Source organism: Mobula birostris, chromosome 19, assembly GCF_030028105.1.
Source record: "Mobula birostris isolate sMobBir1 chromosome 19, sMobBir1.hap1, whole genome shotgun sequence".
NCBI lineage: Eukaryota > Metazoa > Chordata > Chondrichthyes > Myliobatiformes > Myliobatidae > Mobula > Mobula birostris.
This window is the reverse complement of record NC_092388.1, coordinates 41,001,255-41,026,058: the sequence shown is the minus strand read 5'-3', so window position 1 is coordinate 41,026,058 and position 24,804 is coordinate 41,001,255. Positions and strand designations below refer to the sequence as shown.

Genomic DNA, 24,804 nt, shown 5'->3' with positions numbered 1-24,804 from the left:
TATGGAAGACTGGCAGTTGCCTATGCTGCAAGTCTCCCCTCTCCACGACGTCGATATTGTCCAAGGGAAGGGCAAGGGCCGATACAGCTTGGCACCAGTGTCGTTGCAAAGCACTGTGTGTTTAAGTGCCTTGCTCAAGGACACAACACGTTCCCTCGGCTGGGGCTCAAATTCACGACCTTCAGATCATTAGTCCAATGCCTTAACCACTTGGCCACGTGCCCACTGTAATACTGGTACATTTGACTTTACCTTCTTCCTTAAATTGCAGGGCAAGTTCTACCTATTATGATCGCTGTCTCCTAAGGGTTCCGTTACCTTAAACTCCTTAATCAAATCCAGCTCATTACATAACACTCAGTCCAGAATAGCTGATCCTCTAGCGGGCTCACCACAATCTGCTCTAAAAACTTACCTTATAGGCATTCTATAAATTCTCTCTCGGGAGAATTTGCACCAACCTGTTTTTTGCAATCTACCTGCATATTGAAACCCCCCATGACTATTGGAAGATTGCCCTTTGCCGTGCCTTTTCTGTCTCCTGTTGTAAATTGTAGCCAACATCCTGGCTTCTATTCAGAGACCTTTATATAACTCCCATCTGGGCCTTTTTACCCTTGCACTACCCACAAGAATTCTACATCTTCCAACCACATGTTGCTTATTTCTAAGAATTCCCTCCAGTGTTCTCGAACATCAGTTGCTGCTGCTTCTGGAATACTTACAGTATGCTGAGATCAGCAGAAGAGAGCAGGCCAAATTAACTCTTGAAAATGGACAACAAAGTCCACAGTTTAAACCAACAATTTTTATCCTACATGCCAAATCATCGGCATTCTGTTTCACAATACTTGGAAATATTCAGTGATCCAGTGGATGATTGAGACTAATTTTTTTTTAAATTTTATTTTTATTTGGATAAGGTATTCACAAGTAATACACAAACTTTTTTTTACATGTATAACCTTTTCCATTTTTTATGTGAGTAAATCTATATTAATTTGTATATTCACAAGTGCACATTGAGATAATATACAAAATAATTAGGCACTCAAATAGATGTTTATGTGCAATTGTAATTCCACTCTATTAAACTAAATAATGATAATAGTTATAAACAATATTGATAATAGTGGTTGAATACTAATTTCCATGTATCTCTTCTGGTCCATTTCTTTCTGGTCCAAAATTTCCCCAGATCTTTTCTTTACTTATGTTAATTCCACATTTTCCAGAAAAAAGAACTGTAAACATTCGAGCCAAGGGTGCTTACATTAACACTATTACTATGTTGGTGAGACAAACAGTATAAACCGTTAGGAGAGTCAACTAAAGTCTGCTCGTTCTGGGGTTATAAATTCAATCCATTTATTCCAAATTTGTTAAAAATTTTCCTTTTGAATTCTCAGAGTGTAGGTCATCTTTTCCATTTTAAATATTTCCAAAATGGTTTCATGCCAATCTTCTAATGTAGATGATGTTGGATTTAACCACTTTCTGGTGATTGATTCCTTACTTGCCGCTAAAAGGGCCTGCAACAGCTTTATATCTTTCTTCTGTTCCAAAAACAATACATGCCCTAAGTAGAGAGTGTCAAAGTTCAGAGGTATCTCAATCTTAAATACCTTAACTAATGTTCTGTGATTCCCTTCCCAATATAAAATTAATTTAGGGCAATCCCAAAAAATATGGAAATAATTTGCCTCCTTGGAGCCACATCTTCTCCAACACGCCACATTTGTGTCCTTATATTTTTCCTGGTATGGGGTCTTGAAGTATCTTATAATATTTTTCCAACAATGTTCTCGCCAAATCAAAGAGTTAGTCGAAGCTGCTTTATTTTCCCCCAAGCCTCCCCTGAAAGTACCAACCCTGCTTCTTTCTCCCACTTCTCTTTAATATACAATATGTTTTCATTGTTGGCATGAGAGAGGGCATTATCTAATCGAGAAATTGATTTACTTGGTATTGAACTGTAAGCCGAATTCAGGATCTTGAAAAATTCTAATTCTACTGTTGATAAGTCTGTATATCCACAACTCTGGTTAACATGACGTCGTACTTGAAGGTACCTTTTAAAAAAGTCATTGTGTTCTAGGCCATGTTTGTCCTGCAGGGATTGAAAACTTTGTAATACACCTTTATGTGTGAATGAGAGGTAGGTTGTAAGACCTTTCTTTATCCACAGTTCAAATTTTTTATCTCCTCTGCTGGGAAGAAATTCGGTATCATAAGCACACCATCTGAAAAGTTTTAACATGTTATTGATTCCACATGAATAAGCCACCTTCTACCATGCTTTTAATGTGAGATTTATCCAGCTATTTTTAATCTTTTCCAATTGGGCCATCAATCCTTTGTCCGCTGTTGAGGCCTGTAGAGGAGAACTGTCAATCAATCCAAATTCTATTTCCTTCCATCTAGCCTTATATTCCCTATTGCACCAATATAACAGGGGGATTATCTGTGAAGCATAAAAATAATTTCTCAAACAAAGAAGTGCCATATCTCCTCCTTCCTTTCCTAACTGTAAGGTGTTAAATCGGATTCTAGGTTTCTTTCCTTGCCAGATAAAGCGGGAAATCCATTTGTCCCATTCCCTGAATTGATTATCGTCCACCTCCACAGGTAAAGTCCGGAAAAGGTAAAGTAACTGAGGGAGAATATTCATTTTTATGTTATTTATCTTTAAATTTAAACTTAAAAAGGGGATAAGATTCCACCTATGTATATCTGCTTTTATCTCTGAAATTAATGTTGAAAGATCTTTTGGCAGGGTTATTCCTAAATATTTTAATGATTTAACTTCCCACTTAAGATCGTATGTATCCTGCAGTTTTTTGGATGCTGTATAATTTAAGAACAAAACCTGCATTTTCTTTACATTAATTTTATAACCTGATATTTTCCTGAACTCATCCAGTAGTGAAAACAGTCCTATAAATGATTTTTCTGGTTCACTCAAATAGACTAAAACGTCGTTTGCGAATAGTGCCACCTTCTGTTCAATCCCTGCCACCTTGATACCTTTTACAATTTCGTTCTGTCTTATTAATTGGGCAAGAGGTTCAATGTATAGTGCCAAAAGGAGAGGAGAAATTGGGCATCCCTGTCTAGTTCCTCTCTCTAAAATAAGAGTCAGAGAGGTCCCCATTTATCTTAATTCGAGCTGTAGGGCTGTCATATAAAGTTTGGATTACTTTAATAAACTTTTTTTGAAAGCTGAATCTTCCTAACACTCTGTATAGGAATACCCAACTAACTGAATCAAAAGCTTTCTCAGCGTCTAACCCCCTACCAGTGTCTCTGTCCCATTCTTAATAACCTGTTCTAGTATGTGTAAAATTCTCCTTATGTTGTCCTGAGTTTGTCTTTGCTGAATGAATCCAGTCTGGTCTAAGTGGATGAGGCCAGGTAGAAGCTTTACCAGTCTACAAGCTAATATAAATGTAAATAATTTGTAGTCCAAATTAAGAACACTGATTGGCCGGTAATTACCACATTCTAGTTTATCTTTACTCTCTTTAGGAATAACTGAGATAATCGCCTTTCTCCAGGAAGGTTAGATTTCTCCTCTCTGTAAGATCTAATTAAAGGTGTTAAGTAATAATGGAACTAACTGTGATTTCAGTGATTTGTACCACTCTGAGGTAAACCCATCAGAGCCTGGAGACTTTCCACCCTTTAATCTAGAGATGGCCGCATTCAGTTCTTTGGCAGTTACTGGTTCTAATAGGCATTCATTTTGTAAATCTGTGAGCTTGGGTCGATCTAAAGAATTCAGCAAAGTGTCTATATAGGGCTCATTGGAGGCCCGGGGTTGAGAGTACAGCTCTCGATAATATGTTTCAAAACTCTCTTGAATTTTCCCTATTGTATTCTCCACAAGCTTTGTTTTTGGATTCTTTATTTTATGAATTGTATTGTCTGTTTGTTGTTTACGTAATTTATATGCTAATAATCTAGCTGATCTTCCTCCTGCTTCCTAATTCTTTTGTCTCGGGTAAAGAAAGTTTCTTTGAGTTTCCAATGTGTATATATCATCAATTTCACTTTGCACTTTCTTAATTTACTTTTTTAAATTAGAACTAATTTTGTTGCTATCTACAACTTGAAGTTGTTTTAATTTTCCTTGAAGGTCTGCTAATTTTTGTGCATTGATGTTTTTCATGTGAATAGTAATGGAAACAATTTTCCCTCTCAGTACAGCTTTCAATGTATCCCATAAGATCACTGGTGAAGTTTCTCCCGTGTCATTATGGTCTTAAGTATTCTTTGATTTCTCCCCTTAATTTCTTAATTTTTATTGAGTATATGTGAATTTAATCATGTTTGCTGTTGTGCGCTGGGGCAGCAGGCTGAGGGTGGCAGACACCAACAGAATCAACAAACTCATTCGTAAGGCCAGTGATGTTGTGGGGATGGAACTGGACTCTCTGACGCTGGTGTCTGAAAAGAGGATGCTGTCTAAGTTGCATGCCATCTTGGTCAATGTCTCCCATCCACTACATAATGTACTGGGTAGGCACAGGAGTACATTCAGCCAGAGACTCATTCCACTGAGATGCAACACAGAGCGTCATAGGAAGTCATTCCTGCCTGTGGCCATCAAACTTTATAACTCCTCCCTTGGAGGGTCAGACACCCTGAGCCAATACGCTGGTCCTGGATTTATTTCCTGGCATAACTTACATATTACTATTTAACTACTTATGGTTTAATTACTGTTTAATTATTTATAGTGCAACTGTAACAAAAACCAATTTCCCCCAGGATCAATAAAGTATGACTATGACTATAGTGTTTTCCTCATTTTCCTTTCCAGAATTAGAGACATAGAGACTGGACTATGGTCCGACAGATCAATTGTTGCAATATTACACTCTTTTATCCTGAATCTATCTATGTTAAATATTAAAAAAATAGTCTATCCTTGAATAAACTGAATGAGGGAAAGAATAATGTGTATACTATTTACTAGTGGGGTGTAATTCCCAGCTCCTCCATCAATGAATTCACTTTCCTAGTCAAAGGTTTATTCTGAATAACTGTTGTTGAAGGATCTAATGCAGGGTTTAACCCAATATTAAAATGCCCTCTGCAGGTTACTAACCCTTGAGAGATGTGTCTATAGAATAACCATTCACAACCTGGTGGAGCATAAACATTCAACAATGTTATTTCAGTACCTTCTATTCTTCCTGTAATTTTTACAAATCGTCCATCCTTGTCTTTAGCTGCTGAAATATGTTCATAATTAAGAGCATGATATTAAAGTAACTACTCCTCTTTTGTGGCCCAGTTTATCTTATGAATAAACACATGCTTAAAGCCTATTCTTTTTAATTTTGCATGTTCGGATTGGCTCATGTGCGTTTCCTGAAGGAAAGTTATTTGTGCCCTCTCTTTTTTCAATTTAGACATAATCTTATTTTTCTTAATTGGATTCAAAACCCCATTTACATTATAGGAAATTATTTTTATCGGTTCAATTTGCGTTTTTCTCTAATAGGAAAAAAAAGCACTCTCCTTTTCTAAACCAACAGTAAGCAATCCCTTAACAGTAAACCAGAACATAAAACCAAACCCTAGGCATTTTTGAACATAGAACATCTGAAAATTTTTCCCGACTTCCAACAGTGAGGCCTGAGCACTGACCCGCCTCAGTTCAGAGGGATAACCCCTATCTCCAGTCTGTGTTAGAGGGCCCTCCGCATTGTGAACAGTCATAGAGAATTCTCTCCTTCTTATGTCTCGACCATATTGCTCTCATTCAAGTTATTCCATCTAGATTATTTTCAATTACCAGTTTCCATTTTACCTTTAAGTACGATTTACTCTTTTCAGAGATTTCTCAATTATTCTGCACTCTCCGTACATTCGCGTCTGAATACTTGCAGCTTTTCCTTGTAGCTCGACACTCTGGATTGAGTGGAGCGTCCTTGCCCCACTGACTGCCGTGTTCACCACCAAATCTTTTCCAGTAGCGACTCCGGTTGGGTGATAACTTTTACGGGTAGTCCCCGAACTGCCAGATCCAACGTTACCTCTTCCACTGTAGTGTAGGTTTTTGTCCCTTCGTCGTAAAAGACCCTTACCCGAGCTGGAAACAAGATCTGAAATCTGATGTTGTTTTCCTTCAGAACCCTCCGTGTTTCCCCGTATTCCTTCTGTCTGGCAAGGATCCACGGTGCGTAATCGTGGTCTAAACTGATTTTACAGTTGTTCCACATGTATCCTTTCTTTTGCCATGCCAGTTTAAGCACTTCTTCCTTCGCTCTGTAACTGAGAAATCTGACTAAAATCGATCTGGGCCGGGCATCTGCCGGGGGTTGTGGTGCCAACACGTGGAGGGCCCTTTCTATCTGTAGGTCTTTTGCGTCTAGTATTTCAAGGTTCTTTCTAAGCAGCTTCTCCACGAAGGGAATCACCAGTCCAGGTTTACCTTCAGCTGCTTCGGGAACTCCATAGATCCTCACATTTTCCCTTCTTGGGCTATTAGCTTCCACTGGAGCTGCTCTTGTAGCTTCAGCATTTCTCCTGTCACTTCCTCTCTGTTTTGCAGCCTCTCCTCAGTCCCTACAATCCTCACTTCGGCTTCATCTAACCTCAGATTAGTTTTTCCTATTTCTCCTTTTATACCTTCCAGCTGTTTGTTGATATCTTGTCGGAAATCACAAATCTCTCTAAGAACCAAAGTCAGATTCACCGATTCTTCCACATTATCTCCGTCCTGTCTAGCCATGGGGGAGCTAGTCCCCTGGTCTTGCTGCGTCTTTTTATATTTATCAGCCTTCTGAGCAGACTTTTTATTCTTGTACTTAGACTCCATCCTTGTTCCTTTTATTGATATAGTTATGCAATACTAAATATTTGTCTAATTTCGACTTTGGGGCAGTTTATGTTCTTTTTTGTCGAGAGACCTTTTCCTACGCTGCCATTCTCTTGGTGACCTGGAAGTCCTCCCCTTGATTGAGACTAATTGATTGAATGGACTTGAATCCCCACAAATCTTGGACATGTTTTCAAGGTGCTTGCATACATCCCTCCTGGCACATCTGACCCAGACTGTTTTGCTTTTTATGCATAAAAAATGCATATTGATTTGCTTCAGCATTAAGCCACATCTGCACCAGGTGCGTTGAGCTACAGCTCCTTAGGGACCATGTTAGGGAACTGGAGAACCAGCTCGGTGACCTTCGTCTGGTCAGGGAAAATTGAGGAGGTGATAGAGAGGAGCTATAGGCAAGTAGTCACACTGGGACTTGGGAGGCAGATAAGTGGGTAACAGTCAGGAGAGGGAATGGCAAGAGTCAGATACTATAGAGTACCCCTGTAGCTGTCCACCTTAACAATAAGTACTCCTATTTGAGTACTGTTGTGGGGGACCACCTGCCTGGGGGAAGCAACAGTGGCTGTGCCTCTGGCACAGAGTCTGATGCTGTGACTCAGAAGGGTAGGGAAAGGAAGAAGGCAGCAGTAATAAGGGACTATATAGTTAGAAAGTCAGACAGGAGATTCTGTGGACGGAGGAAAGAAACACAGATGGTAGTTTGCCTCCCAGGTTCCAGAGTCTGGGATGTTTCTGATTGCATCCACTATATCCTGAGGTCATGGTACATATTGGTATCAATGACATAGGTAGGAAAAGGGAGGAGGTCCTGAAAACAGGCCACAGGGAGTTAGGAAGGAAGTTGAGAAACAGGACCTCAAAGGTAGTAATCTCGGGATTACTGTCTGTGCCACGCAACAGTGAGTATAGGAATAGAGTGAGGTGGAGGATAAATGCATGGCTGAGATATTGGAGCAGGGGACAGGAATTCAGATTTCTGGATCATTGGGAACTCTTTTGGGACAAGCGTGACCTGTACAAAAAGTAAGGGTTGCACTTGGATCCCAGGGGAACCAATATCCTGGCAGGAAGGATTGCTAAGGCTATAGGGGAGAGTTTAAATTCGAACTGCTGGGGGGTGGGAAACGAACTGAAGAGACGGAGGATGAGGCAGTTGACTCACAAATTGAGAAAGCTTGGAGACAGTGCGAGAGGAAAGATAGGCAGGTTGATAGAAAACGGATACGCTCAGACCGATGGTTTGAGATGTGTCTATTTTAATGCAAGAAGCAGATGAGCTCGGAGTGTGGATCAGTACTTGGAGCTATGATGTTGTGGCCATTACAGAGACTTGGATGGCTCAGGGACAGGAATGATTACTTAGAGTGCCGGGCTTTAGATGTTTCAGAAAGGACAGGGGGGGGGACACAAAAGAGGTGGGGGTGTGGCACTGTTGATCAGAGATAGTGTCACAGCTGCAGAAAAGGAGGAAGTCATGGAAGGATTGTCTACTGAGTCTCTGTGGGTGGAAGTTAGAAACAGGAAGGGGTTAATAACTCTACTGGATGTCTTTTATAGACCACCCAATAGTAACAGGGACATTGAGGAGCAGATAGGAAGACAGATTCTAGAAAGGTGTAATAATGACAGGGTTATCGTTGCAGGAGATTTTAATTTCCCAAATTTTGATTGGCATCTTCCCAGAGCAAGGTGTTCAGATGGGGTTGAGTTTGTTTGGTGTGTTTAGGAAGGTTTCTTGACACAATATGTAGATAAGCCTACAAGAGGAGAGGCTGTATTTGATCTGGTATTAGGAAAAGAACCTGGTCAGGTGTCAGGTCTCTCAGTGGGAGAGCATTTTGGAGATGGTGATCACAATTCTATCTCCTTTACCATAGCATTGGAGAGGGATAGGAAGAGACAAGTTAGGAAAGCATTTAATTGGAGTAAGGGGAAATATGAGACCATCAGGATGGAACTTGGAAGCATAAATTGGGAACAGATGTTCTCAGGGAAATGTACGGCAGAAATGCGACAAATATTCAGGGGATAGGTACATTCTGCAAATGTTCTGCATAGGTACATTCCAGTGAGACAGGAAAAGGATGGTTGGATACAGGAACTGTGGTGTACGAAGGCTTTTGAAAATCTAGTCAAGAAAAAAAGAAAATCTTATGAAAGGTTCAAAAAAACTAGGTAATGATAGAGATCTATAAGATTATAAGGCTAGCAGGAAGGAGCTTAAGAATGAAATTAGGAGAGCCAGAAGGGGCCATGAGAAGACCTTGGCAAGCAGGATTAAAGAAAACCTCAAGACATTCTACAAGTATGTGAAGAGCAAGAGGATAAGACGTGAGAGAATAGGATCAAACATGTGTGACAGTGGAAAAGTGTGTATGGAACCGGAAGAGATAGCAGAGTTACTTGATGAACATATTGCTTCAGCATTCACTACGGAAGAGGACCTTGATGATTGTTGGGATGACTTACAGCAGATTGAAAAGCTTGAGCATATAGACATTAAGAAAGAGGATGAGCAAGAGCTTTTGGAAAGCATCAAGTTGGATAAGTCTCCAGGACTGGATGAGATGTACCCCAGGCTACTGTGGGAGGCGAGGGAAGAGATTGCTGAGCATCTGGCAATGAACTTTGCATCATCAATGGGGACAGGAGAGGTTCCGGAGGATTGGAGGGTTGCGGATGTTGTTCCTTTATTCAAGAAAGGGAGTCAAGATAGCCCAGGAAATTATAGACCAGTGAATCTTACTTCAGTGGTTGGTAAGTTGATGGAAAAGATCCTGAGAGGCAGGATTTATGAACATTTGGAGAGGCATAATATGATTAGGAATAGTCAACGTGGCTTTGTCAAAGGCAGGTCATGCCTTACGAGCTTGATTGAATTTTTTGAGGATGTGACTAAACACCTTGATGAATGTAGAGCAGTAGATGTTGTATATATGGATTTCAGCAAGGCATTTGATAAGGTACCCCATGCAAGGCTTATTGAGAAAGTAAGGAGGCATGGGATCCAAGGGGGCCTTGGTTTGTGGATCCAGAACTGGCTTGCCCACAGAAGACAAAGAATGGTTGTAGACAGGTCATATTCTGAATGGAGGTCAGTGACCAGTGGTGTGCCTTGTTCTGGAACCCCTTCTCTTCGTGATTTTTATAAATCACATGGATGAGCAAGTGGAGGGATGGGTTTGTAAATTTGCAGATGACACAAAGGTTGTGGGTGTTGTGGATAGTGTGGAGGGCTGTCAGAGGTTACAGCGGGACATTGAAGGGATGCAAAACTAGGCTGAGGAGTGGCAGATGGAGTTCAACCCAGATAAGTGTGAGGTGGTTCATTTCGGTAGGTCAAATATGATGGCAAAATATAGTATTAATGGTAAGATTCTTGGCAGTGTGGAGGATCAGAGGGATCTTGGGGTCAGAGTTTATAGGACACTCAAAGCCGCTGCGCAGATTGACTCTGTGGTTAAGAAGGCATATGGTGCATTGGCCTTCGTCCACCGTGGGTTTGAGTTTAAGAGCCGAGAGGTAATGTTACCGCTATATAGGACCCTTGTCAGACCTCACTTGGAGTACTGTGCTCAGTTCTGGTCACTTCACTATAGGAAGGATGTGGGAACTATAGAAAGGGTACAGAGGAGATCTACAAGGATGTTGCCTGGATTGGGGAGCATATCTTTTGAGAATAGGTTGAGTGAACTCGGCCTTTTCTCCTTGGACCAACGAAGGATAAGAGGTGACCTGATAGAGGTGTATAAGATGATGTGAGGCATTGATCGTGTGGATAGTCAGAGGCTTTTCCCCAGGGCTGAAATGGCTAACAGGAGAGGACACAGTTTTAAGCTGATGTCAGTGTTAAGTTTTCTTATGCAGAGAGTGGTGAGTGCGTGGAGTGGGCTGCCAGCGGCAGTGGTGGAGACGGATACAATAGGGTATTTTAAAAGACTCCTGGATAGGTACATGGAGCTTAGAAAAATAGAGGGCCGTGGTAATTTCTAAAGTAAGTACATGTTCGGCACAGCATTGTGAGTCGAAGGGCCTGTATTGTGCTGTAGGTTTTCTTGTGTTTCTAAGCCTCCATCCTACTCCTGTGTGGGTAAAACCTTCACTTGGCTTCAAGACGGACCTTTGATCATGAATCTCAAGTGCTACATTGAACTGTTCTAAAGATCCAGCTCACTGTGGAAGATCTGCTGTTTTAATACCTCTTTTCTTTCCCCAGGGACCGTGCTGGCAAATTAGTGTTGTCACCAAAACAGGAAGCATTGTTTTCCAGGTGGGTCCGTCCAGATGACCTCTGCAACAACCCCACAATGATCTACACTATTTCTAGTTTCAGTATAAAACAGGTCAGTCTTTTAAGGTCAGCTTTGTCTGCTTGATTTTAATGCCAAAATTTAAGTTAAAGTTCATTATTGGCCATTAATGAGGCACAGTTCTGATAGAGCAATCCTAGCAAGGTATTCTCCTCCTAAGTCATTATACAGTGCCCTGTAAAAGTATTCAAAATTGTAAAATACGTAAAACTAAAAATTCAAAAACTGAAATGTCAGCATTCAGAAATATTCATCCTCCTTTGCTTGGTACTTAGCTGACCCAGCTCTCACAGCTAATACAGCCAGTAGTCTTTTTTGGGTAAGTCTGTTTTAGCTTTGCACAACTTGATGGAGCAAGAATTGCCTATTCCTCCTGGAAAAATTGCTCAAGCTGTGCTAGGTTAGTTGGGGAGTGGCAGTGGACAGCAATCTTGATGTCTTGCTTGAGATGTTCATTCGGGTTTAAGGTCAGGACTCTGACTAAACCACACAAGGACATTAATTTTCTTCATTTGAAGCAACTCCATGGTTGCTCTGGCAGTGTTCTTTCAGTTGTCGTACTGAAAGTCCCATTTTTCTCTGCAGTTTAAGCTTTCTGGCAAAGCCTAGCAGATTTTTATCCAGATTTCTGTATTTAGTGCCGTTCATCTTCCCATCAATCCTGGCCAGGTTTCCAGTCCCTGCTGCTGAAAAGCATCCCCATAGCAGGATGCTCCCTCCACCGTACTTGGCAGTAGAGATGTTGCTATCTGGCTGATGCACAGTATTAGATTTACACCACATGTACCTCTTAGTGTTGAGCCGGCCGGTAGTGTAGTGGCATTAGCACCAGACTTTGAGGCGAGAAGTCCCGGGAGCGGTTCCTTGCACGCTTTCCATCTGTGCTGGGTTGCGTGTTAAGCTGGCAACTCAGCCTCCTTAAAAAAAAAACACACACACACACACACACACACACACACACACACACAGACAAAATGCTAAAGAAACAGCAAGATTGCTGCCCAGTGGGCCACAAGGTGTACAGTGGAATAAATGTAATAACCACTGAGTGTTGAGACCAGAATGTTCCACTTTAGGCTCATCTGAATACAAGATCTTCTTCCACATCTTTACAGTATCTCCTAAATGACACTTTACAAAATCTTTACTGACAAGGATATGTATTTTTTTTAGCCAGGGCTTCTACCTTGCCACTCTTCCATACTTTTGTGCAAAAGCCTTGGAGATTGTGGAGCCCTGAACTTCATCTCCAGTAACAGCCATTGACTTCTGTAGCTCACTCAGAGTGACTGTTGGCATCACAGTAGCCATTCTTCTCTGGCAACTAAGTTTGAGAAGGGAAGTGTGGCCTGACTTTGGCTGTGTTGTTGTGGTTTCATATTTTTCCACTTTTTCATGATGGACTGCACTGAGCTCGGAGTTATGTTGAGTGCCTTTGAGATGGTCTTGTACCCGTCCCAGATTTGTGCTTCTTTACTATCATTTCTCTGATCTGTCTTGCATGCTCTTTCGCCTTCATTTTGGTTTGGTCTGTTGAAAGTCAACCATACTATTGTACCTTTCAGATAGTTAAAAGTTAAAGTCTGTCCCGAGCCTTTTGGCCCATCAGGCTGGTACTTATGCCAGTTTCTGTGGCGTGAAGTGACAGAGAGTATGAGACTCTCTTTTTCTCTCTCTCCCACCCCACCCCACCCCACCCCACCCCACCCCACCCCACCCATAGGACACCAGTCTATCGCGAGGTTAACCCCCTGCATTTTGCCAGTACCCATTTTCAGCTGGGTGGACTGGAGCAGTGTGTGGTTAAGTGCCTTGCTCAAAGACACAACACGCTGCCTTGGCCGAGACTCGAACCCATGACCTTCAGATCGTGAGCCCAACACCCTAACCACACAACCTTACAGATAGAGGGGTATTTATTTTAATGAATTAATTGAAAACAGGTGATGCTCCAATTTTCTACATCAAATTGGGTGGGTTGGTAAATTAAGATAAAGATTGCACCTGAGGGAAGGTAATGTCGTAATTACAAAGGGAATGAATAATTTTTGTCAGCCTCTCTATTTTGATTTCTAATTTTTAGTAAATTGTTGAGAGGTTTTTTGGATTTTTTATTTTAATTTGATATAATGCAAAAATCCTACTTCAATATATTTCAAAGTTGCTGGTGAACACAGCAGGCCAGGCAGCATCTCTAGGAAGAGGTACAGTCGACGTTTCAGGCTGAGACCCTTCGTCAGGACTAACTGAAGGAAGAGCTAGTAAGAGATTTGAAAGTGGGAGGGGGAGGGGGAGATCCAAAATGATAGGAGAAGACAGGAGGGGGAGGGATGGAGCCAAGAGCTAGACAGGTGATTGGCAAAAGGGATATGAGAGGATCATGGGACAGGAAGTCCAGGGAGAAGGAAAAGGGGGAGGGGTATAGCAGAATTCCTCGTGTTTGCATTCAATATATTTAGAGAATGAGAGTAAATCATGAAGATAGTTGTGGGGACAGAATACTTTGGCATGGAACTGTAACATTTTAAAACAGTTTGATAATCTATATTCTGATAAAGGTGTTAAGTAATATGGAATCAAGGGCAAAAATATTGCTGAATATTTAATTCAAAAGCAGGGCGATAGAACAAATTGACTTAAGTACAGCAAAGCTAAATCTTTTTAAAATTTACAAATATCACATTTTCAACTTGTTGTATTTCACATAAGGTTATGTTGAGCATAGACTGTTCCTCTGGTTTATAACTTTAATGCTGGTTTTTCAATAAAAAATTCCAAAGTCCACAAATAACAAATAACAGCATTGACTGGCTGCCCTCTGCTGCACTTGTTTGGGAAAGCATCTAACATGAAGGAAGTGGTATGTATTTCTGTTCGAGCACAGCAGCATCTCTTTTGGTACTTACCACTCTAAAAGTTATTTCAAATGCTTTGTTTTCCAGACTGTGGTATCGGACTGCTCCTTTGTGGCCTCTCTAGCTATTGGTGCTGCATACGAAAGACGTTACAATAAAAAATTAATCACAAGGTTTAGTATGTTCATTTTAAACTTGTACAGATCTCTGGTAATTTGGCATGTGTTGTAATCCTCTTTGCTACTAGGTATCCTGTTTTATATGTTACTGTTATTGTTGAGCACCTTGCATTTTGAAATGGCTTAAAATTGTATATTTTGTAGTGCATATTATTATATTGCAGAATGCAATTTGCTGTTTATGGGGATGTGGGGTCAACTTTTTTAAGGGCAGTTATTTATATGAAGCTTGGAGGCACAATAATGTAACAGTAAATGGTTCTGTATGGAATTATAGTGTGGCTCTGTACCAGCCATCCAGTATTTTCCTGATTCCTAACTTAAGCTGTGGGATGTAATGAAAACCCTAAACAGATATTTGTAGATGTATTGGAGGATGGTTGGCAGGAATGACTCCAATTTGCTCCCCAAATCCTGCTAAATTGCAAAGTGGCATTAGCAGATGCTTTGTTAACAGTTAGTACTATTTTCTCTGGGCTAGTATTTTAAGTGGTTTAAAAAGGCCAAGGAAAAAGATGATGGGGAGTTGAACATTTGCTACCATGATCATACCCGTTCACTACAATTTTTGTTTTCTCATTATCTTTTGCAGCATTATTTATCCTCAGAACAGGAAAGGAGAGCCAGAGTATAATCCTTGTGGAAAATACATGGTAAAGCTTCACATCAATGGTGTGGCTAGAAAGGTAAGTCGGTTTATAAGTTTAGTCACTAATGTAAGGTCATTGTTTTATCTCCTATTTTTGATAGTTTTCTTCCCATACTTCTTCATATTTAGAAGACTCTACTTGGTTTGCTTAAGAATTTAATTCAAATATGTTTTACATAAACTTGGGCTCAAGGTCAAATAACCTGTAAAACAGTTCAAAATCCAAAGTAAATTTGTTATCAAAATGCCTATGTTTCACCATATGCAACCCTGAGATTCATTTTCTGGCAGGCATACTCAGTAAACCCATAATAGAATAATAACCATAATAGTATCAATAAAAAATCTGCACCAACTGGGCAAAGACAACAAACTGCAAATACAAAAAGGAAAAAAATAATAATAATAAATATCAAGAGCATGAGATGAAGCGTCCTTGAAAGTGAGTCCACAGGTTGTGAGAATGTTTCAGTGATGGGGCAAGAGACATTGAATGAGGTTATACATTCTGGTTCAAGGGCCTGATGGTCGAGGGGTAATAACTGTTCCTGAACCGGCGGTGTGAGTCCTAAGATTCCCTGAATATCTTCTTCCTGATGGCAGCAACGAGAAGGAAGTATGGCCTGGGTGGTGGGGGTCCCTGATGATGGATGCTGCTTTGCTGCAACAGCGCACCATGTAGATGTGCTCAATAGTGGGGAGGACTTTACCCATGATGGACTGGGACGTATCCAGTACTTTTTGTGGGATTTTCTGTTCAAGGGAATTGGTGTTTCCATACCAGGCTGTGAGCAACCAGTCAATATATTCTTAATTACACATCTATAGAAGTTTGTCAACATTTTAGATGTCATGCCAAATATTCGCAAACTTGAGGAAGTAGAGGTACTGCCTTGCTTTATTTGTAATTGTACGTACATGCTGGGCCTAGAATAGGTCATCTGACATGATAACACCAAGGAATTTAAACTTGCTGATGCTCTGCACCTCTGATCCTCTGATGAGGACTGGCTGGTGGACCTCTGGTTTCCTCCTCCTGAAGTCAAAGAGCAGCTCCTTGGTCTTGCTGACATTGAGTAAGAGGTTGTTGTGGCACCACTCAGCCAGATTTTCAGTCTCCTCCTATATGCTGAGTCATCACGCAATATTATAAAGTATATCTGTTCCATTGCATTATTTCTATTCCCACCTCACTCCAAGATGTTCTAAGGCAGGGGTGGCCAACCTTTTACATTCCATGCGTTAATTTCTTCACTGACAAGTTCAGATGCGCCATACAACTCTTGTACCCCCGTTCAATTCTTATAAAAATATGTTAATAATCTGAACTCGTGCGTGGAAAAATTGATGCATGGAATGTAAAAGGTTGGCCACCCCTATTCTAAGGTGTTGACTAAAGCCAATAAACTCAACACAGATCAGGTAGTTTAACTGTGATCAAAGTCAAAAAGAAAACTGCCAATGTGGGAAATCTGAAACACAGATTTCAGAAAAACTCGGCGGATTAGACAGGATCTGTGACCTTTCTTTATCTCTGTGGCTTAATAATTCTCCAAGTCACTGGACAGAGGGCATTCTTATACAGTGGCACACAGTGCAGATGTAGGAGTAGAAGACACTAGATAAGTTCTAAGTAAAGTTTATAGTTGTGTACTGAACTTACAGCTCACCAAAAATATAAAGGAAAGTTTGTTTGTGATCAAATTGAACAAATGGCAGTTACCGAACAAGATTCATAATGAAAAGAATCCTTGTGTTATAAGTATTGTATGACCCAAAATGAGACCATTGAACAGTTCAGCACAGAACAGGCCCTTGATGCCAAATTAAACTGCATATCCGCTTGTACGTAGTCTATTCCCTGCCTGTTCAAGTGGCTATTTAAATGGTTCTTAACCGTTGCAATCATTTTTATTTCCACCACCTCCCCTAGCAGCTCATTCTAAGCACCTACTACTCTTTGATAGATAGATAGATAGATATACTCATTGATCCCAAGGGAAATTGGGTTTCATTACAGCCGCACCAACCAAGAATAGAGCATAAATATAGCAATACAAAAACCACAAACAATCAAACAACAAAATGCAAACTTTGCCAGATGGAAAATAAGTCCAGGACCAGTCTATTGGCTCAGGGTGTCTGACCCTCCACGGGAGGAGCTGCAAGTTCGATGGCCACAGGCAGGAACGACCTCCCGTGCCGCCCAGTGTTGTATCTCGGTGGAATATGGCCGAAGTCCAACAGTAAAAAGTTCAATATCCGGTCTACAAACACGTTCCTCGATCATAATATGACCCAGATTGCACCATCTGTTGTTAACCAGAACAGTAAACACCCAACTCCTTTACGCTTACCACTCTCAGTGCACTTCCGGTCAGCCCGAACAGTCTGGAAGCCGTCCATGGAAAAGTTTTGATCGAGTAGTCCTCGTGCAGCCCCGTTCCAGTGAAACACATTTGTGTAATCGCTTTTAAAGTTTCTGCCTATCAGCTTAAAACTATTGGGATGTGACATTTCTATTCACTTATAACAGACAGCAGAGGTCTCAATACCGATTCTAGTGATATGCCATTGCTCACAAACCTGCAGTCAGAATAACACCCTTTCACCACAATCCTGTGACTTCGATGGCCAAGAAAATTTTATATCCGACTTACTAATTCACCATGGATCCCACCTTCAGAACAGGCTTATCATGAGGGACCTTGTCGAATGCTTTGCTAAAATCCATGTAACAGTTGCCATCATCAATATCTTTGTCACCGTCTCAAAAAAAAACTCAACCAACCATATATGACCTTCCCCACACAAATCTATGCTGTCTAATAAATCTGTTTTTCCAAATGTGAGTAGATTCCTTTTCCAAAGAATCTTCTCCAGTAGATTGCCTACCACTGTTTTAAGGCTCCCCAGCTTATAATTTCATTATTTGTCCCTGTTGCCCTCCCTAAACAATGGAATAACATTGGCTAGTCTTCAGTCCCCTAGGACCTCACCAGTGGGTAAAGAAGATGCAAAGATCTCTGTCAAGACCCAGCAATATCCTTTCTTTCCTCTTTCAATAAACTGGGGTAAATCCCATCAGTCCCTGGGGACTTATCCTTAATGTCCTTCAAGCCACCTTCTTGACAGCAACATGCCTAAGCATATCTGCATACCTTTCCCTCTCTGATCTTACTGTACTTCATGTCCTTCTCCTTGCTCAGTACCAATCCAAAGTACTTGTTTAATATCACATCTAAAGTTCAAGTTTAATTATCATTCAACCATACATAAATACAGCCAAATGAAACAGTGTTACATAAAAAATATAGAAAACCTGTTCTTTCAGGGCCAGGGTGCAAAACACAGTACCACCAGTCATACACATCTCAAGGCACATATAAGACAGCAAGTAACCATACAGTCACACTAAAAAATATATAACCCACGTCCCTAAGTGATGTACCCTGTAAATTGATGGTATATGGGTGTTATCGGCAAGAACAAGCATTTCTCAGCAGTCCACAGTCAAACATACACATGCACTCACCCTGGCTTGTCCCCACCGAGTGAACACCAGATGGCAGCACTGGCGGGAGTGGGCCAGCCCCCAACCCAACATGGACGCCATGCCACACCCCCTCTGGCTTCCCCTCTCCTGGACTGCTGCAACAGGCAAACCCGTGGTTTGAGGCCTAGTCCTTGCTACAAACGAGACCAGGCAGCTCCCCTACTGTCTATGTTACTAGTAAACAAGGGAAAGAGACTTGCAGCATTTTACATTACTAATGTCCAGCAGGATCTTGTGATCACAATAGAAACATCCAAGATAGTTACTCACTCTTCGACTGCACAAAGTCCAGCTCCTCCACAAACAAGCACCTCATTGATGGGGTAGACCTGCCATGCAAGAAGTTCTTTACATCCAGCCTTGTCTTGTGATCACGAAAAAAATATATTTAAAGAAGACCTGTGGTTGGATGCTGAGAAGCCACTGCATCCAAACGCACCGCCATCTTACTGGAAGATCTCCGGCTCCAGCCATTAGTTCCCTCCTTTGTTCTTGACTGTTCCTATCCTCTCTCTGGTTATCCATTTGTTTTTAACGCATGGAAAAAGTGCATTGGGAGTTTCCTTAATCCTACTCACTAGCAGAATTTCATGGCTGCCTTTTTAGCCGCCCTGATTCCACGTTGAAGTTCTTTCCCGTTTCCGTATTCCTCCAGGGCACCGTTTCAGCTTCCAAACTTACTTACTTAAGCTCCTCACCCCTTGTGGGCCATAGGCTGCCAACAGCAGCTTGCCTACTTTTTGCTTAAGTTTATACTCATCTCTGATTATTTTGTTTCTGTGTTGCTCTGCTTTCTGAGCTATCGCCACTTTCCATCATCCACCTGCAACTAAAGGTTGTTGGGAAAAAAGAACCCTGGCTATTCTGATTTCAACCTGGAGAAGAGACTTTTGATAATGAGCTCCAGTTAAAATAATAATGCTGAATGTTACACTTTCAACAGAGAAACAAGCCATCTATTCCCCTCTCACAGCCTCTTCTTCTAGCCCTTCAGCACACATTCTTTCTATCCTTTCTACTTACATTTTTTCTCTTAGTTTATGTTGTTCACATTGATCAAGGTGGTTTCCATTTCTGACACCTCAATAGATACAAAAGTGTCCCCTGGATTGTTTATTCGATTTATTGGTGATCATCTTGTATTTTTAACTTTCTAGTTGTGGATTTCCCAAAAGTGGATAAATTTATCTTATCTATTTAAGCTCCAGCGTTACTTCTTGGTGCACCTCTTAAAAGAAATTCGGTCTTTTCTTATAGTTTACTCTCTTGCATGTGATTCTTTACAGTCTGGTTTTGCTTTAGTGTAATTGTGTTTGTGCAAAGAGAAAACATTTCTTTTGTTTCCCTTCAGTCCATTATAGGACGTAGCCATGTAGTTTTGTAGTACAATTTGGTTTAAACCGATAGTTTATGTTTTTGTTATTGATAACTAACTGATTGGTAGGAGAGCTGTGAATCTACAGTAGATTCAATTACCACATAGTAACATTGAATTTAGAATGGTGTGGCTGCCTTTGATTAAGTCAGTAATTGTGTAACTGAATCAATTATTTAATAATTAAATATCCCAGATGTGGGTACTTCCATTCAACTCTATGTTTAGTGATGAGTATTATAGTTGGTGCCAAATGGTGTTCCTAGAGACGATTAGCACTTTGGTGAAGAAGATGTCTATCTCTTGATCTATTGATTTGCGATACAAGAAAATGATAGTTCATATATCTTCTCCACCTTGTGTCCTTAAACAGAGCTGTTTTTATTTGTCATTATTTCTCATTTTTCTCAGTTAGGGTAGATGAGCTAAGAGGGCAGAGGGTGCTTCTGTCTTTAGCTGCCTGTACATTTCTTCCACCCATGTATGACTAATGCATAACCCGATGACTATACCCGCCAGCTTATAACTTTCGCAGGATCATGGGAATCATTGCACCTCCGAGTTACTTAATGGCTGGTGGTTACATTTATCTGTTTGCAACCACTACGTGACCTGCTGTTTATTGACATGTGTTTTAAATCATTGACCTGCAACCTGCTGGTTTCATTTTCCCAAATGTGCTTCGAAAACAGGTAATCATTGATGACTACTTGCCAGTGGATCATAATGGTGAGCTGCTTTGTTCTTATTCCAACAACAAAAATGAACTTTGGATCTCATTGATAGAAAAGGCCTATATGAAGGTTATGGGAGGATATGATTTCCCAGGTTCCAACTCTGTAAGTATTAATTGTGAATAATATCTTAATTTTATTCTCCCCCATTACATGATGAGGAAATAAAAACATTGCTTATTCATAAACTGGTGTAAAATTTCTAATGCTAATTGACAGAATAATTATAAAATAAAATTTCTGACTTTCTCAATCTGCATTTTTTTTCATGTGAAATACTATTATTTTGCTTTTTCAATTATTAATTTTCACATCCATGGGATATAATTCACACTTTAGCCAGTCTTTTTTTTCCAGGGAGGAAATAGCTAATATTTGAGGGCGTAATTTTAAGATGATTTGAGGAAAGTATGGGGGGGGGGGTGTGATGCCAGAGGGAGTATTTTACACAGAGTGGTAGGTGCATGGAACACCCTGCCAGGGGTGCTGGTAGAGGCAGCATTAAGGACATCTGAGAAATTTTTAGATGGGCACATGGATGATAGAAAAATGGAGAGCTATGCAGGAGGGAAGGGTTAGATTGATCTTGGAGTAGGTTAAAAGATCAGCTCAACATCATGGGCTGAAAGGGCCTGTATTGTTCTGTAATGTAGGAAACAACTTCATAAGAGTGGCTGAAATTTTCAGTTAATGCTGTGACCAGTTTTGGGGTTTTTCCAATTAAAGGTACTTGGATTGAGAATTCATTTTAAAGCATTGCCTATATATTGTATAGTGGTGATGGTGATTCCCTTCCAGGAACGTTCTGTGAAATTTGGGACCTCTTTTATGTTCCTATTCATAAAGAGGTACTGAAGTGAAGCACTCTTACGTTAATTTTCGGATGTGAAATAATTAGATAAAAGCACAGACGTGCTTTGATTGTGTGACCTAATCAATGTATTCGGTTTTAAAACTTTGAAGTTTACTGTTTGTCTCGCAATTGAATATGCGACATGATATACATAATTAAGTGTTTTCTCAACACTATAGAACATTGATCTTCACGCCTTGACTGGCTGGATACCAGAGCGAATAGCAATGCATTCAGACAACCAGAAGTTCAACTACGAGGGCACTTTCAAAATGCTTTATCAAAGGTAAATGTAAACCATTTTTGATGCACCAGTAAGTGACTTAAATGGCTTTATTCAACAGTTTAAGAGCATTGCATTTGTTCAATATCCACATCTATTAGGTTTCACAAGGGAGATGTTCTAATTACCACAGCAACTGGTATAATGAGTGAGGAAGAAGGAGAACGTTGGGGTCTGGTACCTACACATGCGTATGCTGTCCTTGACATCCGGGAATACAAGGTAACGATGTATGAGGGATAGAAGGGGCAGCCCGTTACGATGTACAATTGGATCCTAAATGCAAACTACCCATATTAATGACTAGTCTTTAATAAGACTGCTTAGCATTTCTACTGTACATATTTCGGTTCCAGGCATATTCTATATTACATTTTCACAAGATGACCTGATGGTAACATCAAGGATCAACTTTATTTACTGTAAACGTATACTTGCATGTATTAGGAGTTTGTGGAGGTGGGTTAGCAGTACGTGCAATAAAAAACATCAACATTCAACAACTTTTAACCTACTCTAAAGTTAGAAGTACCAGTCTGGAATAAAATGTGCATAAAAACTGCAAGTGTTTACAGTGCAGTGACTGAGGTAACAGATGTGGGGGGTGGAGGGGAAGATAGTTGACTAGATTAACTCCCTAGGGGAAGAAAATTTTAAGATGGCATGAAGTATTTGTTTTAATAGTCCTGTAGTGCTTTCCAGATGGGAGCTTTTGGAAAAGGCAGTTTGCTGAACGGGTAGTGTCTGCAGTAATTCTTTTTCCTGCCTGCTGCTTTGTCCTGGACATAGAACAGTGATGGTAGACTGCAGCCAATGTCCTTTTCTGTTGTCCTGACAGTTCAGTGTAGATTTTGTGTACAGTGAACAGATGCTGTACCAAACCAGACAGTAATGGCTGATGTGAGGATGCTGTCCATAATGGCAGAGTAGAATTGCACCAGTGTGTTTCCGGGGAGGATGGAATTTTACCAACTGCCGCAAGAAGTACATCTTCTGCTGAGCCTTTTTGTTAATGACGGAGATCAGAATCGGAATCAGGTTTATTATCACCGGCATGTGACGTGAAATTTGTTAATTTAGCAGCAGCAGTTCAATGCAATACATAATCTAGCAGAGAGAGAAAAAAATAATAATAGATAAATAAAATAAAACATAATAAATAAACAAGTAAATCAATTAGTATGTTGAATAGATTTAAAAGATATGGTTCTCCCATAGGAGATCCTCCGTCTCCACAGTTTCGTGAGCATTCAGATGTTCTTGTGATTGCACCAGGATATTAGCTTGCTTACTTCCTGGTGGTACTTGGATTTTTCATGTCTGGTGATTTGTTGAATTAGTTGAACAATGAAAACCTACACAATGCTGAATATGCTGGAAGTTATTTCCTTCCAGATTAACTGTCCCAAGTGAAAACACAACGGGTAATCTTGAACTCGTACTGTATGTTTCCTACTATCTTGCAGGGTCTGAAAATAATTCAGCTTAAAAATCCATGGAGCCATTTGAGATGGAAAGGACGGTATAGTGACAAAGATGAGAAGAGCTGGACTCCAGCCCTGCAGAAGTACTTGAATTTTGATCCGAAAACAGCGCAGAAAATTGATAATGGTAAGTTTTATTGATATGAGGGGGAGGATGCTTTTCAAAGTGTATTTTCCCCTTCCACAACCAAGGCAGCAGCTTTATGACACCATTGGATACCATGGTAGTGCAGCGGTCAGCACGATGCTGTTACAGCTCGGAACATTCCAGAGTTCAGAGCTCAATACTGGTGCCGTTCTCTAAGGAGTCTCTGTATGTCTTCCCCGTGGAAGCTTGGGTTTTCCCCAGGGGCTCCGCTTTCCTCCAAAGACAGACCGGCTAAATTAGCTGGTCATTGAAAATTGTCCAGTGATTAGGATAGGGTTTATCAGGGTTGTGGGACGTCTGGCTTGAAGGGCCGGAAGGGCCTACTCCATGCTGTATCACTAAATAAAATAAATAAATCTAAATAAATTGTTCCTTTGGGCTCTTTATATCTTAAAGTTTGTCAGTTTCATCTTGCAGTGTCTGGAAGTTAAATATTTCCAAAGAGGTGAATGGGTTTGTGGGGGGGGCAGTGGTGCTGAGGGAAGAAATGCATGACCTAAAGTACCAAATCCAGTTTGTTGCCAATTAACTTAAGTAGATGAGACATCAGAATAGTATTCATCACAGACACCCAGTTTTTCTCACTCTCTATTGCCAGGGCACACTTTACTTCCTCGAACTTTGAGCAGATGTTCTTCCCTATTGACACTCTTATCTATAAAGAAATGAAGCAATGCCGTTTTCCAGCAAAGCATTGGAAGTTGATATGGTTTTAGGATCAGAATCAGGTTTAACATCACTGGCATATGTCATGAAATTTGTTGTTATGTGGCAGCAATACATTGCAAAAGGAGATTTTAAGTGCCTTTGGGAATTGAGGTTGATGGCCAATTCTTTGTCACTCGTGCTGATTTTGTGAACTTTTCCATACTACAGGGATTTTCTGGATTAGCTGGGAGGACCTTTCTCGGCATTATGATGTAATTTATTTGAGCTGGAATCCTGGACTTTTCAAAGAGTCAACTTGCATTCACAGGTTAGTTCACTCTCTCCAGTGCTTGATTTCCTTTGTCTCTGAGAGCAGTGTGTGCTTTCAACGGCAAATGGTACATTTGCAGAAGACTTGAATTAGGAGCAGCAATCTTCAAGCCTGTTTTGCCATTTAATAAAATCACAGCTGATCTGATTGTAATGACTCTACATTCCAGCCTATTAATTATAACCTTCCATCTATGTACCTGTCAATAATCTATCTACCTCTGCTTTAGAGATACCCATACACCCTGCCTTTGATGAACGGACTTCGAAAAACCCATGACCTGCTCTGGAGGTATTTCATCTCATCTCTGTAGTAAATGGGCAAGGTTTCTGTTAAACAACGACCCCTTGTACTACATTTTCCCACAAGAGGAAATGACCTTTCCATATGAATGGTTTCAATCATCTTATCTTACGCTTCAAAACTCCAGCAGATGCTATTTTTTAAATAATGTATGTACTTCTGGCGAAATATATATTTATTGCACTTTAGGTGGTTGTTAGAGATCCTGTCATTCATTTTAAAACACATCTAGAAATTCTTCTA

The 24,804-nt window shown here is 40.5% G+C and overlaps 1 protein-coding gene across 2 annotated transcripts in view; it reads left to right on the top strand.

Annotated features, from left to right (window-relative positions):
- Positions 1–24,804, top strand: part of capn7 (calpain 7) — a 75,156-nt gene that overhangs the window by 27,572 nt on the left and 22,780 nt on the right. For both annotated transcript variants that reach the window (XM_072283498.1, XM_072283497.1), the window contains exons 7-14: positions 11,070–11,196; positions 14,106–14,191; positions 14,790–14,883; positions 20,470–20,616; positions 21,544–21,650; positions 21,749–21,869; positions 23,114–23,258; positions 24,156–24,255. In XM_072283498.1, the coding sequence (XP_072139599.1) occupies positions 11,070–11,196; positions 14,106–14,191; positions 14,790–14,883; positions 20,470–20,616; positions 21,544–21,650; positions 21,749–21,869; positions 23,114–23,258; positions 24,156–24,255 (927 nt within the window). The remainder of the gene's footprint in view (positions 1–11,069; positions 11,197–14,105; positions 14,192–14,789; positions 14,884–20,469; positions 20,617–21,543; positions 21,651–21,748; positions 21,870–23,113; positions 23,259–24,155; positions 24,256–24,804) is intronic.